Source organism: Sardina pilchardus, chromosome 19, assembly GCF_963854185.1.
Source record: "Sardina pilchardus chromosome 19, fSarPil1.1, whole genome shotgun sequence".
Lineage (NCBI taxonomy): Eukaryota > Metazoa > Chordata > Actinopteri > Clupeiformes > Clupeidae > Sardina > Sardina pilchardus.
The window spans coordinates 9,559,258-9,574,257 of record NC_085012.1 but is presented as its reverse complement, the minus strand read 5'-3'; the positions used below and the strand labels follow the sequence as shown (position 1 = coordinate 9,574,257).

At 45.4% G+C, this 15,000-nt stretch overlaps 1 protein-coding gene across 1 annotated transcript in view; it reads right to left on the bottom strand.

Moving 5' to 3' along the window:
- The window catches only part of abca4a (ATP-binding cassette, sub-family A (ABC1), member 4a), a 57,767-nt gene that overhangs the window by 8,161 nt on the left and 34,606 nt on the right, over nt 1-15,000 (bottom strand). Inside the window, exons 21-40 of the mRNA XM_062521389.1 lie at nt 14,189-14,320; nt 13,555-13,694; nt 12,261-12,398; nt 11,634-11,821; nt 11,075-11,180; nt 9,888-10,093; nt 9,144-9,201; nt 8,041-8,216; nt 7,006-7,130; nt 5,444-5,542; nt 4,854-5,043; nt 4,351-4,445; nt 4,184-4,216; nt 3,957-4,062; nt 3,544-3,618; nt 3,238-3,407; nt 2,301-2,478; nt 1,920-2,035; nt 700-847; nt 132-255 (exon numbers count right to left, since the gene is read on the bottom strand). Coding sequence (XP_062377373.1) covers nt 132-255; nt 700-847; nt 1,920-2,035; nt 2,301-2,478; nt 3,238-3,407; nt 3,544-3,618; nt 3,957-4,062; nt 4,184-4,216; nt 4,351-4,445; nt 4,854-5,043; nt 5,444-5,542; nt 7,006-7,130; nt 8,041-8,216; nt 9,144-9,201; nt 9,888-10,093; nt 11,075-11,180; nt 11,634-11,821; nt 12,261-12,398; nt 13,555-13,694; nt 14,189-14,320 — 2,603 coding nt within the window. The remainder of the gene's footprint in view (nt 1-131; nt 256-699; nt 848-1,919; nt 2,036-2,300; nt 2,479-3,237; nt 3,408-3,543; nt 3,619-3,956; nt 4,063-4,183; nt 4,217-4,350; nt 4,446-4,853; nt 5,044-5,443; nt 5,543-7,005; nt 7,131-8,040; nt 8,217-9,143; nt 9,202-9,887; nt 10,094-11,074; nt 11,181-11,633; nt 11,822-12,260; nt 12,399-13,554; nt 13,695-14,188; nt 14,321-15,000) is intronic.

The following is a 15,000-nucleotide window of genomic DNA, read 5'->3' as shown; positions in this document are numbered from 1 at the left end:
TTTGGGTTGCTCACAGCATTTTTGCGGGGGCAACCAATGAGAGCGTGGGGGGTGGGGGGGTGTGGGGGGGGGGTTCAGTTGATGGAGTTGAATCGGGGGAGGGTGGGTGCTGGGGGGTAAGGGGGTCTTACCGAAGCGCGCGTAGACATCAGTCACCGCCTGGTTCATGGCCATGTCGATGAGCCCTCGACCCAGGCAGAAGTGAGGGAAGATGAGGAGGGCTTTCTTCAGGACCTGGTTGCACTTGTAGACAGCCTGCAATGGACACACAAAGAGGGAGAGGGGAGAGAAGGGGGCTTTCAACAACAGAGGAGTAAGAACAAAACCTTAAAAAAGAGAATGTAACAAAACATAATTAATATTAATATATGTACAGTATAATGTATATCATTTACATCATTTATAACAGCATTTCCACAGGGTATTTCCATGAAATGATGTTAGAAAATGCAGCCCTTTGACTGATTCTCATGAGGGGACATTAAAGAGTGGAGTGTGCGCTGTGTGTGTGTGTGTGTGTGTGTGTGTGTGTGTGTGTGTGTGTGTGTGTGTGTGTGTGTGTGTGTGTGTGTGTGTGTGTGTGTGTGTGTGTGTGTGTGTGTGTGTGTGTGTGTGTGTGGGGTGTGTGTGTGTGTGTGTGTGTGTGTGTGTGTGTTTGCGCGCGTGTGTGTGCGTGCATCTGTGCGTGTGTGTACATACTGCCGTGCTGTCAAAGAGATCCAGGATGAAGGTGATGGCGCTGCTGTTGATGCCTATGAAGAGGTTGATGCTCGACAGGGACACGTAGGCCGTGCTGGGGACATTGAACACGTACGACAGGGGATACATCATGGGTGTCACGGACCATCTGGAGGGAGAGGGAAAGAAAGAGGGAGGGAGTTTGTAGACGACAAAATGGCCAGTGCTCCCGTAATTCAAGTACTATTGTGATTTATATACCTAGTGAACCAGCACTTGTTTTGACAGGAGCGGAGGATGGATTGAGCATTGTAATGGCCCATGAGAATGTATAGGACAAGAATTATTGTATACACTGTACTGTAAGGTTTATTTAATGAAACAATGCCCACCATCAACCATAAAGTCGCAACCTGTGAATAGCCTAATTCATATTCTAGAATGTTTCTACAGAGTTTGCAAATTGCCCCTAAGGCAACTGTTGCCCCCGGTGTATATCTGATAAGGTTCGTGATGGCTACCATGTCCAGTGATGACAGAGATGAGAGTTCTGCTTCGGCAGAGAGAAATGACAGTTCAGCACCGGAGACTGATAAATGACCTCCTTAAATACGCCACCGTACACAACCCTTCAACAGAGCAGCGTGTCACCGCCACCGATATTCGTCTTCTTAGCACGTCACCCACTGAGAGCTCGCATTAGAGCGCATAGCATGCTAGGAGCACAGGGACCAGCTGCAGGGCTTGGCCTGGATCAAGTGAACCACTGCAAGCATGAGGACAGATGGAGTGGCCCCCTCACTAAGCCAAGAAATGGAACAATGATCTAAGGACTGGAGGCTTTACCCATCATCTCCAATTATAATGAATTGTCCATTGCCTTTCGATGTTTCATCTTGACGTCTAATATAATCATAATTGTGTGGCATACACATCAGACAATTCAATAAATAAAAGTTTTGTGCGGTATATTGGTGGGCAGTTTTGCAGCCTGGGCCTGAATGTAAGAATTTCACTTCACTTGATATACAATTCATCAGTGTAAATTAGATAGATGCAGTATAATATACATATAGATGGATCAGATAGATAGACTTTATTGTCTGTTCCAAACAGTGCCAGAGATGTTTCTAAGACAGATCTGATATCCTAATCATCATAAAGTTAGTTGTGCCCTGGAACAATAGAAATGCCAGTTTTCAGGCTTGAGCTGCAGACCACATGAATCACACCAATCTTACCCATAAAGCAACAGCAGAGCGATGAGGGCGTTGAGGTTGGCGGGCGAGGTGTAGCACTTCTTCTCAAAGGCCATGAAGATGGCCACCACCATGCCTGCACTCACGGAGTAGTTCACCTGACGGAGACAAAATAAAAAGCGTTCCTGTTTGCCTTAGGACCTCCAGTGGAGATGGGCACAATAACAACTTCCAGATCCTAGATCCTAGACTCTCCGTAACCCTCCGTAACCCTACGGATATCCCAGCAGCAGCTTCACAAACAAAAGACCAGACATCTGTTTTGAATGTAGTCGGTGTGGTCCAGCTTGCCAGACTTGTCCCCTGGTGTGTTTGTGTGTGTTTGTGGCATGTTGCTCTGCGCGGGGGGGGGGGGTTACTGACCATATCCCAGAAGAAGTTGGCGGTCCAGTACACCATGGGGCTGACCCCGCTGACGAACTGCAGGTGCTTGGCCTGGGTCACCCGCTCCTGGATGAGGTAGAGTACGAAGCTGGCCGGCACGAAGGACATGGCGAAGATCACGCAGATGGCCACCACCGCGTCCACTGACGTGCTGAGACTGATGGACCGAGAGAGGGACGGACGGATAGAAGGATGGGCAAAGAAAGGGATGGATAGAGAGATAGAGAGAGAGGTGAGAAGAGGTTATCAGACAAATCACAGCGCATATTGGACACCAATTTGAATCCGTAGCACGCATTTTATACAGTTAACATGTTGCAGAGAAGAGGCAGTAGCAATATTTGCTGATTTATTTTGTTGACACGTCGCACAATGCCATGTAGAAGAAATCAGTTGAGTAATTTGTAGAGTTTTATCTAACATCTAGAGAAACATGACTTTAATAATGAGGTTGACTTTTAAATGAGTTTGCGATCTATGATTTTCAGAAGTTTAATGGAAATGATTCATGTGCAGAGGACGTCCTTGTCTGTGCACTGACCCACTGGCGTTTGTGTGTAGCGTGGTGTTAAGTGGTATTAAATTAGCAATTATTTTACCCAGTTCATTAAATTAGCATCAGTTCGTGCAAAACATTGCATAATGTGTATCAGACAGACAGAGCCCACAGAGTTATACAGTACGGAATAATACCAATATCTCCATTGCATGGCTATCGAATCACAATTCTATTAATTTCTCCCGAGTGTGAATATGGAAACAAACATATTTCTGCACATACACAAACATAACCCCAACAACATGCTATCATTTTCACTTCCAGATGAAAAGCATAAGGTTTCAGTCCATTTTAAAGAGCCTTTGGGAAAACAGCAATTTGAGACATGATGCGTTCATGATGGCGCCAGACACATACACTGTGACTTCCGAGAGCTGCTCCTTGGTGAGGTTCAGGGGGTGGTTGGTGACGGTGATGCCATACTCTGCTAGGTTGGCACTGTTGGGCAGATGGGCTCTCAGGATGGCATTGTTAGCCACATTCATGAAGGCCGCCATGGCATGCCAGCCTTTGTTGTTGTACCACACCTACAGAAAACAGTGACCACAATCTTTAATTTCTGGGACAAACCATCTGATAGTATAATACCACCATATTGATATATATATATAACTGCATCTATGCATACATCATGTACAGAATATAAAATATTGCATATCTCACCTTTACATTGTATTCAGTCTCCATGTATTTTAGAAATGTTCCAATCTCCTGTAGAGTGAGTTTGGAATATTTTCCCTGTGAAAAGGACACAAATACTTTCAATGATAATGTAGGAGTCACATTATTCACAATATTAATTTCTTCATATACACAAACTGAGATAGCTAGTTCTCCTTCTCACTGACACACACACACACACACACACACACACACACACACACACACACACACACACACACCCCTGTGACATTGAGGAAGTGTCCTAACTAGGTTGCTGCGTCCCAGACACACAGACACACAGACACATACCCCTGTGACATTGAGGAAGCGTCCTAACTAGGCTGCTGCGTCCCAGACACACATACATACACACACACACACACACACACACACACAGACACACAGACACATACCCCTGTGACATTGAGGAAGCGCCCTAACTGGGTCGCTGCATCCCGGATTGTTTTGGGTTCTACATCCAGGACTGGAAGCTGACCGCCCACAGAAATGCCCCCATACCTGCCAGACAACAGCAGATCACTTGTTAAAAAAAAAACTACCGTTCTTGTACCACTAGGGGGCACTCTAGGACCAACTGTAAAAAGTTGCTGTAGGAAGCAAAAAGGACTCAAATGCGTACCTTTGTTCGTTCACCCAATATTTGCTTTTCAAACTGCGGATAAAAGAACACACTGGGTCATTGAAGCACAAGGGTCATTTCCCCCTTCAGAGTACACACACACACACACACACACACACAGGCACTGATATGGACTTAAATCAGCCCAGTGAACGCAAGCACCATACCTGGTGCTGATCAGAGTGGGATATGTCTTCACCAGATAATCAGAAATGTTTCTGCCTGTCAAATCCAACAGCACGTCTCCTGTGGACTGAATCCTCTACAGAAAAAAACAATGAAAAAAGTCGTGAGGTGAAAATCAATCAGATGCAAGAAGGTCTTTACTACGTAATGTATCTTTCCATCAATATTTCATTTAGACACAGCTATTCATTAAAAATCAGTGTTCACTTAGCTGTATTGGCATATTATGTGCTTGGTGTGTGTGTGTGTGTACAGCGTAGTGCGTGGTGTGAGTGTGTGTGTAACACGTGCTTGGTGTGTGTCTAGATGTGTAGTGCGTGGTGTGTGTGTGTGTGTGTGTGTAGTGCGTGGTGTGTGTGTGTGTGTGTGTGTGTGTGTGTGTGTGTGTGTATGTGTGTGTGTGTGTGTGGACCGCGTGCTTGGTGTGTGTGTATATGTGTAGTGCGTGGTGTGTGTAGTGTGTGTGTGTGTGTGTGTGTGTGACCTGTGGCGGGGGCAGTCCTCCGGCTCCCTCTGGGCATACGGGCAGCATGGTGAGCTTCCTGGCCGTGCTGCACTGGCACCCGGGGGACGGCCCCAGCTGCGTCCACTCCGGCCCCTCCAGCATCTCGATCAGCGCCGGGTTGACCAGCGGCATCTCCCACTCCGTGGTGATGTTGTTACAGGGAAAGTCCCTGGTAGCGGAGAACGGACACAGAGATTAAACACAGAGGTCATCATTCACATGACCATATGCCACGGCATAATAGGACAGATTACACAAAACATTCACACTATACACCACACTATACACACCAATATAGTATATACACTGACTAACCAAATACTATACGATATGCTACACTCTACTATACTGTCCTATCCTATACTATACTATACAATCCTATACTATACTATACTGTATATTAATCCAATTAACACATATTGCAAAAGCTACAAAGACTCGAACACATGCAGGTGATTCACAAAAAGGCCCAGAGCATAAAATACAGGCGCTAGAATCAAACTCATATGGCCATACTGTTGATGACGTCTCTAAATGCTGGCTAGAGCGTTTTGTAGCGCTATACTCACTCGAGAGGCTCGTCTGCCATGCAGCGTGTCCCAAAGCCAGGCTTGTTCAGCAGCACGTCCGCAAAGTACCTCATGCCAGGATCCTGGGCCCGCTCATTGCTAACACACGGCCATTGGAGAGAACACACAGCTCAGTTTACATCCAATCAGCATGACCATTTCATTTATTTCAAGCCCATTGTATTTGACCCTATAGTGTTAATATATATGTATGTTACATACTGTATACTGTATCAATGACTGTGACAAACACCAAAGTATGGTGATCTGCAATCTTTCGACTATGAAATGCAACTGTAGTCTAGTCGTAATTTCTTGAACCCAGAAATGTTGAGTACCCTAAAGTTTTATTGCAGAAATGTCATCTATAGGCCTAATAGATGGAATTGAACTTGGTTGCCTAAAGTTGCACTTTGGGCAATTTGCATAATTAGCATAAATATATAGGCAATTAAGGTGAATAGGGTGCAGGTGAATAGGGTAAAACAATGAAATAATAGATATCACTATGAAACTTTCTTAGTTGGTTACTTGTGCTAAGATGAGAAAAAAATGTATTGCATGTTTTTTATATTTTAATGTTTACATATGCAAATGAGGCCATGTCTCATTAAACATGCGCTTATTTGCATATTGACAAAATCAGATTGTTTAATAATAAAGTCATGCTCAAAATATTTTTTTCCAAGGGTAACATGTGTACTTGGGGTCTGAGTTGGTGAAAACCTTTAAGGAACCTGTCAGGAGGCAGTGTTGACCTATGGACAGACGGATTAAGAAATTAGGTGCTCCATGCAAAATAACTATAACAGCATGCACACACACGCAAACCTACAAGAACTGTACAGTACATAATATGCAAAATAACTATATCCAGCATGCACACGTACACAAATACACATTAACTATACAAGAACTATACAACATATAAACTAACTATGACATTTTAAAGGCACAGGAGCAAGATGTTTTTGTACGGTCACAATTATGACAATTGGGATTAAATGGGTCAATGGGTTAACACTGCCGCCTTACCAGGTTCCTTTAAAGGTTTTCACCAACTCAGCCCTCCAAGTATACATGTTTACTTTGGAAAAAAGAAACATTTTGAGCCTGGCTTTATCACACTACCTGATTTTGTGCGTATGCAAATTAGAGCCTTTTTTTATGAGATATGGCCTAATTTGCATGTAAACATTAAAATATAAAAAACATGCAATACATTTTTTTCTCATCTTAACACAAGTAACAAACTGAGAAAGTTTCATAGTGATATCTATTATTTATTTTTTTTACCCTATTCACCTGCACCCTATTCACCTTAATTGGCTATATATTTATGTTAATTATGCAAATTGCCCAAAGTGCAACTTTAGGCAACCAAGTTGAATTTCATCCACTATGCCTATAGATTACATTTATGCAATAAAACTTTAGGGTACTCAACATTTCTGGGTTTACTATTGGGCCTATGGGGATTACGACTAGACTACTGAGGAAATGTGCTAAAAGAATTCAACAGTCGGGGTCAGCGTCTTTCTTAATCGAGAGGCTGGACTCACCTGAAAAAGGTGAACTGCCTGCCGTACATCCACGGCGTGAGGGTCAGACTGGTGTACTCTCCAAACGGGGGGACGATCAGGGTGAACATCAGAGACAGACACACAAAGCTGGCAGGAAGAACAATCTGTGGGAGGAAACAGATTCAATGTGCAGCAGACAGAACAGAATAAAATACGCTGTGTGCACTTTTGTATTGTTTTTCAGATCATTTGAAATATACAAACATCTGAATGGTGAATGCATTCCATGTTAATAATGGCCACATGCTGATGATGGCTTAGGACCATATTTTTTGACGTGGTCCAATAAAGACTTATTGAATGCAAACGATTGAGCGTGTGGTTTTCTACTTTATTATCTCCGCCAAGGAGGTTGTGTTTTCATCGGGGTTTGTTTGTTGGTTTGTTTGTCTGTCTGCTTGTTCGCAAGATAACTCAAAAATGTATGGATGGATTTCGATGAAATTTCAGGGAAGGTCTGAAATGACCCAAGGAAGAAGCGATTAAAGACGAGTGGTCCGTTACACAGGGTGTCTGCAGGTTTTAACAAGTGCAATTTTAGACTTTTTTAGAATTTTTTAGACCATCATGGGTTCAATTTAAGACCTTCACGAAGTATTAAAAAAAAGAAATAATAAGCCAGATTGCGGTCAATTGACATCCTGTCATCATCCTGCATCCTATGACGACAGTACATTTCCGTTTCACATCTGTAGTTTTATTATTACGTTCCACTAACAGCAACGTCATGTAGAACTACTCGGACCATAACTGCCACCATAACAGAAAAAGAAAAAAACATTAATCCTTTGTCGATATTTTGCATTGAAACGTAGGTCTTAAATTACTCAAACTCAATTTTAACTTTTTAAGACCCCGTGGACACCCACCGTCTGGATGCAGGAGGGGGTTATGTGTTTGCTTGGTGGAGGTTTACACTCTCTGCGTGCCTTTCTAGTTTTAAATACATTCCTTATGGCTTCTCTTCACCACCATTGACCCATGACATGTCTGCCCCTGCGGTGTGTCCAGTACCTGGGCCAGGAAGTCTTTGCTGGAGCGCGTGGCGTGGTGGAACCTCTTGATGAGCAGGGCGATGAACTGCTTGATGATCAGACACACGCCCTTCACCTGCGTGGAGCCCCGACCCTCTCCGCTGGGATGCTGCCCGCCCTGCCCGTTGGCGTGCGCCTCCTTCTCCTTCGCCGCCTCTGTTCGGGGGACGGTAAAAACATCGGTCAGAACATGGCTGATCTGAGAGCAGTCTCTCCACAAAAAGGGCAATTCAGCGGTACTTTAGCAGAGCACACTCGATTGAAACACTCATCTACTGCAGTTTTCAGGTGATGCGACAAGCAGCAAGTCGCAACAGTGTCCCTCCAACCAGCATACGCTGTAATGCATTCCAGCATACTACACTCCAGCATGCTACCCAACAGCCTTTGAGGTCCTCCACCCACTTACACTAGAGGCGTATGCGAAATTAAAGACCTACTGGTTAAAACCGAGCAGCGAGCAGGAACTGGGTTGGGGGTTGGCACTACTTACAAAGCTATGGTGTGGTTTTGGTATATAGTAAAATACAGGCATACATTTATTATTTACTTATTTAATAAATGTAACATTCATTTTTGAGGGAATTCTATGTCGTTTAATAATGCTGTACGGTATGGTGACATGCAGACAGACTACTAATGAACGAATGGGGCAAATTGGGGCTGTGGATTTTAGCCTGGGAGAGACCTCCCCTTCACCAGCCGAGGCATCAGCTAAAGGGACCATCACCTGCTGTCTCAACATCCACTGCCACCTTGTTGCTTGGCAACACTCGACGCTTAGGCAGCATCATGCTCTGGGCTGTAGGGTGGTCAGTCAGGGTCAAGAGATGGAGGGAGAGAGAGAGAGAGAGAGATGGCCGACCACAGGGTTGCAATGACAGGACACGACACACAGGAAGAGCAGCCAAAGGAAAGAGGAATTGACAGGAAATATACGTAAATGGACAGGATTGGAAGGATTGTAAACACATGACTCACACATAGGTTTGTCACAAATACACCATGCTAAATCACAATAGGAAAGACAAAAGGAAATCACTACCACAAACACACTGTTTGGAGGAGCAAATGGAGCCATACCTGGAGCTGCTTTCCCAAGGTAGGCCGTCTCTCCATCGACTGTAACCTTCAAAAATATCTTTTAAAAAAAAACACAGAAACATCTTCATGAGTACTTAGTGTGGAATTACGTGCACATGCTCTTTTCACCTAAGCAGAAAGCCACATCAATGGGACCTCTCACTATCCCACAAACACACTCGAAGAGCCAAACTAAGCAAAGCTGGATAAGTGTCCAGCCTTAACCAGCTCTGCTACATAACTACAGTAATTTCCCGTGTATTAGCCGCATTGTGTATAAGCTGCAGGACACTGTTTTATGCAAGTTAAAAGAAACAAAACCATATTAATACCATATTAACTGCCCCCGTGTATTAACCTCATACTGTAGCTGCAGACATTTAGTAAAATCAATGTGTAAGCTGCGGCTAATAGTCGGGGAAATTACTGCCCTTTGGTCACAGAAACAGGAAGAGGGAAGTGGAGGAGTTGGGTTGTAGATAGATAGATAGATAGATACTTTATTGATCCCCAAGGGGAAATTCAAGGTCCCTGCAGCTTAAGACACCACACACAATATACACTACAATGTAAACAGTAAAATACAAAGCAAATCAACAAATCAACAATCAGCATGACTAAAGGAGCAGTAAAATACTAGAGATAAAGATGTGCATGAATGTACTGAGGATTGGTACTGTGATCCAAATTGTAAATATCAGCTGCAGAGAGAGGGTTGTTTTGTGAGGGTCAAAGGTCAGTCACCTCCTCGAGGGACGTGTCGGACACTCCGAAGCTGCTGAGGCCCATGTCGGAGAGGGTCTCCTCCAGCTCGCGGAACAGGCTGGCGTAGGCGCGGTGCTTGAAGCCCCGGTGGGGCAGCAGGTAGGTCAGCTCCTGGCCGATCTCCTCGATCAGACGCGCCTCCGGGACGTGGTGGTGCACCAGGGCTGTGATGGACACCACGTCGCCTGTGGTGGCACGGACACACCCGCGCGCGCACACACACACGCACGCACACACACACACACACACACACACACACACACACACACACACACACACACACACACACACACACACACACACACACACACACACACACACACACACACACACACACACACACACACACACACACACACACACACACACACACACACACACACACACACACACACAAACCACACACACACAGACAGCATTTCTTTAAAACCATATATTTCCAAGATGGAAAATATTAGATATTAGACATGTTCTAACCTTATTAAGAGGACCTGCAGTACGTTACATAAGGACACATAGGGAGAAAGCGCTTGACCGATACCACATATTAACTTAAACCTACTGTAATCTAAAATCACAGGCTATCAGAGACTTTGTTTCTTTTGGAAACCCATGAAAGCCGAAAGATTCATTATACCGGCCTACAGTTCCTGATCCCGAGGGGTGCTTAGAGGACAAAAGGGAAAACTGAGGAACGAGGAATGAGGAAGAACTAGGAATACTGTACATGGGAAAGGGAAAGGGGAAGTCCTGACACACTCAATAATGTACTGGCCAACGCTGAGGGCTACACCACAGACGGCTACTTCAAAATCTAGATATGCATCTACACAGTATTATGACTGTGAATTTATCGTACAGTACAAGCTGACGACTGGTTTTCACTGCCAATTGTGTCTGATCAAAGACCAAACCAGCGGGCCCACAGTAAATCTGAACAAATCAGACTGGCCCACATAAAGCAGGCCATTCCGCTTTAGGCCAGTGTTTTGTCTCTGGTTTGGTGTGTTTGGTGTTTTTGAGTGTTTTTGTGTGTTCTTTTTAACTAGACCCATCTGAGGACTACAGATCCTTCTTTGTTTTGACAGCTGAGCGGAGAGGGGAGAGAGTGGCTGGCTAGGCCGCTCAGCTCTCAGGAGTCAGGACAAAAGGGACAGCACTCCTACCTTCCATCTGTCTGCGAGGCACCACAGGCTCGGCGAGGACGCCCTCTTTAAACTTGGTGCAGATGGAGCACTTACACGAGCACTCCTCCGTGCAGTCGCACTGCCCCTAGAACACACGAACACACAGGGAGTGACCGCTAGCGCTGGACAGTCTTGTGGCCAAAGCAATTTGTTTCATACCAACACAGTGACCGCAAGTAGTATCGGAAGTATCAGAAGTAGCATAGTATCGGAAGTATCACAGACACACATTTTTACTTCTTTACTTATTTGTCCGTGTTCGCAATTCAAGAGTAAGTATTGCGTGAGGACACATATTTGCAAAGTGCAATAATTACTCGGACAAGATTCAGTCACACAAACGTAAACACATGCACACAGACACCCACCCATGTACACACACACACACACACGCACGCACGCACGCACGTACGCACGCACGCACCCAGGCAGGCAGGCTGGCAGGCACGCACACACACACACACACACACACACACAGACACACACACACAGACACACACAGACACACCACGTGAGGGTCACACACACACACACTCACCTCTTTGATGCGTGGTGGCTCGTCCTTCATGCGGCGCACCAGTGTGAGGTAGAAGCCGGCGCCGAAGCGCTTCTTGAGGAAGAGCGGCGAGCCGTAACAGTGCAGGCGGCCCTGAGAGATGATGGCCACGCGGTCACTCAGCAGGTCCGCCTCGTCCATGTGGTGCGTGGACAGGATCACCGTCCGGCCTGCAGGTCGAAATAATCATTGACATAGATGTGAAGAAAGCATACCACAAATTCCCAACTATTAATGTATTACTTATACATTGATTTTGCTAAATTTCTTCAGCTATGAGGTTAATACATGTGCGCAGTTAATATGGTATTAAAATGGTTTTGTTTCTTCTAACTTGCATAAAACACTGTGGCTTATACACAATGCGGCTAATACACAGGAAATCACTGTAATTTTGCACACAATTCACCTCACATTTTGTGGTACAGCACAGAATAATTTTATGCAGCAAATAAAAGACTGCCAAACCCTTTGTAAAATTGCCTATTTTTTGCTTAATTACCAGATGGTATTACTCTAAATTACAACTACTAGCATTTACAGTAATGGACCCAATACAACAGAAGTGCTGTTTCCAGATGCGACCAGCAGGGGGAGCAGGGAGGCTACCTGTGCGGTACTTGAGCAACAGGTCCCAGATGGAGCGGCGGGAGTAGGGGTCCACTCCTGACGTGGGCTCGTCCAGGAACACCACCTTCGCCCCGCCAACAAACGCCATGGCAACGGACAGCTTCCTCTGCATGCCACCTGAGAAGAAAGCAGATCCTCAGAAGAGAGTCCATGGCAGAGTCCAAACCACGAACAACACAAGCGGCACAACATGACACCCAGGAGAGGTGACTTAGGTCAGCAAAAACAGGAAAAAAGCCTACAAATTAATTTGGAGTTGTGAATACTCACTGCCTACCCAGGTTCTGACCTGACCGTACGTCACTGGGTAATTATGAGAGACTACGTGATTTATTTGGCCATTTAAGCCACCCAGCAAGAAGAGCAGCAGCAGCAATGTTTAAACTAATGAAATGCACACACAGCTAGAACATAATGCAGAAGATTCCAGCTTGTTGGATCCACTGACACAGATCACAAGTAGACCTACGGTAAAACAAAATCTCCTCAGGTAATACAAGCCGATTCAAACACAGCCACTTAGGCATATAAGTATTTAAGCATTAGATGAAACACTCCCCAACACCACCATAAAGCCTGTACAGACTGTGTACTTTAAGCTTACAGGACTACAGAGGACACAGGCCAGAGCAGCTGAGCTGTGTACTTGACGGTTACAGGACTTAGTGGGAGCCACACAGACACAGCGGTGTGCAGTTTAGGGTTTACGAGACCAGAGGTGGAGAAGTCCGGCCTCTGGATTAACCTGAGTCAAATTCCTTATTTGTTTACACCAACCTGGCCAATAAAGCTGATAATGATTCTGATTCTGATTCAGAAAGTAAAAGTCCTACCATGTATCTGCACCAACCATCCACTCAAACCAGCTGATTCTACAGTAATTAGCACAACTCTTCATCCAGGTAGAGCAGCTAATTGGTCAGAAGTGTACAGGTAGAACCAACACATTGGTAGTACTTTTACTTTCTGCAGTGGGACTTTTCCACCTCTGCACAAGACTACAGGTGACCCAGGCGGGGGGTTGGACTTTTACTTTCTGCAGCAGGACTTTTCCACCTCTGCACAAGACTACAGGTGACCCAGGTGGGAGGATGGACTTTTCCACCTCTGCACAAGACTACAGGTGAGCTGTTGGTTGGTTGGACTATTACTCTCTGCAGCTGGACTTTTCCATCTCTGCACAAGACTACAGGTGACCCAGGCGTGCGTGTGTGTGTGTGTGTGTGTGTGTGTGTGTGTGTGGTGGGGCGGGGGCGGGGGGTGCGATGCCCACCTGAGAGGTTCTGCGCCTCCTCGTCCCTCTTGTGCGGCAGGCCCAGGTCCTCCAGCATGTTCTCCACCTCCTCCTGCGCCTCCGGCAGAGGCCTGCCCTTCAGCAGAGAGTAGAACAGGATGTGCTCCGCCACCGTCATGCTGCAGAGAGAGAGAGAGGGGGGGGGAGGGGGAGAGAGGGGGGAGAGAGAGAGAGAGAGAGAGAGAGAGGGGAGAGAGAGAGAGAGAGAGAGAGAGAGGGGGAGAGAGGGGGAGAGGGAGAGAGAGGGAGAGAGAGAGGAGAGGGAGAGAGGGAGAGAGAGAGGAGAGGGAGACAGGGGAGAGAGAAAGAGAGAGGGGGAGAGAAGAGGGAGAGAGAGAGAGGGGAGAGAGAGGGGGTAAGAAGGAGAGGAAAAGAGATAAGAGAAAAGAGATTCAGCATTAGAATGAAGAGAAGAGAATATAAAGAGAATTTCAGCACAAATCAAGAGAAAGATAGTAACAGTGGTGGAATAGCAATGGAATAGAATGTGGGGGAATAGAAATATTAAGATGAAATAGGGCAACGGTCTGACAACAAAGTAAAGAAACGAGAACATCTCTCCATGCAAAGCACTGGTCCCTGTGGTGCTATCAGTGAGGACGAGGGAACCCACTTGTTGAAGAGGATGTTGTGCTGGGGGCACATGCCCAGGGACTGGCGGATGGCGTCCATGTCTGTGCGGATGTCGTTGCCGTAGATGAGGGCCGTCCCAGAGGTCGGAGGGAACATTCCCGTGAGGATGGACCTGACATTGAACATGACACACAGTTGCATTTGCTCGCACTCTCACAAGGATACAAGACTGCCACAAAAAAGAGTGCGTTTGTTAACGTTGGTCAGTGTTTTGAAGTTATTTCCAAAGATAGTCAACAGTTTTTGCTAGACGGCAAAAGTGATTCTTTTTGAAACTTGAAGCAGCTGAACAAGCACACACCTTTTCTTTACAGTCATGGTCACTAAGGGATTGTCAATTAAATCATCTATCCACTTTACCCATTTAAATAACCTAATCACCTCGTAGAAATGTAGGGCCCTAAATTAAATGAGGGGCAATATAATTTTCTCCTGCATAAATGAAAGCCATTGTGTGGCATGTGAGAAAACTGTGATGCTCGATTTGGCTTGTTGCCAAACTTCAGTACCTGTCATTTAGAATCCTATATTTTTTTATCAGAAAACCTTAACAAATATATATAAATAAGAAAAACATTAACACACACACACACACACACACACACACACACACACACACACACACACACACACACACACACACACAGACATCCCCCACCCTGGTTAAAATCGTTTGGCCCTCACAAGTCAAGCCTATCTGATGTCAACCACCAGTAATGATGTCAACGAACCAGTATTGTCAAGTTATTCATAAGTCAAACTGTCAGGTGCCGAAGACCTGCTAGAAACATT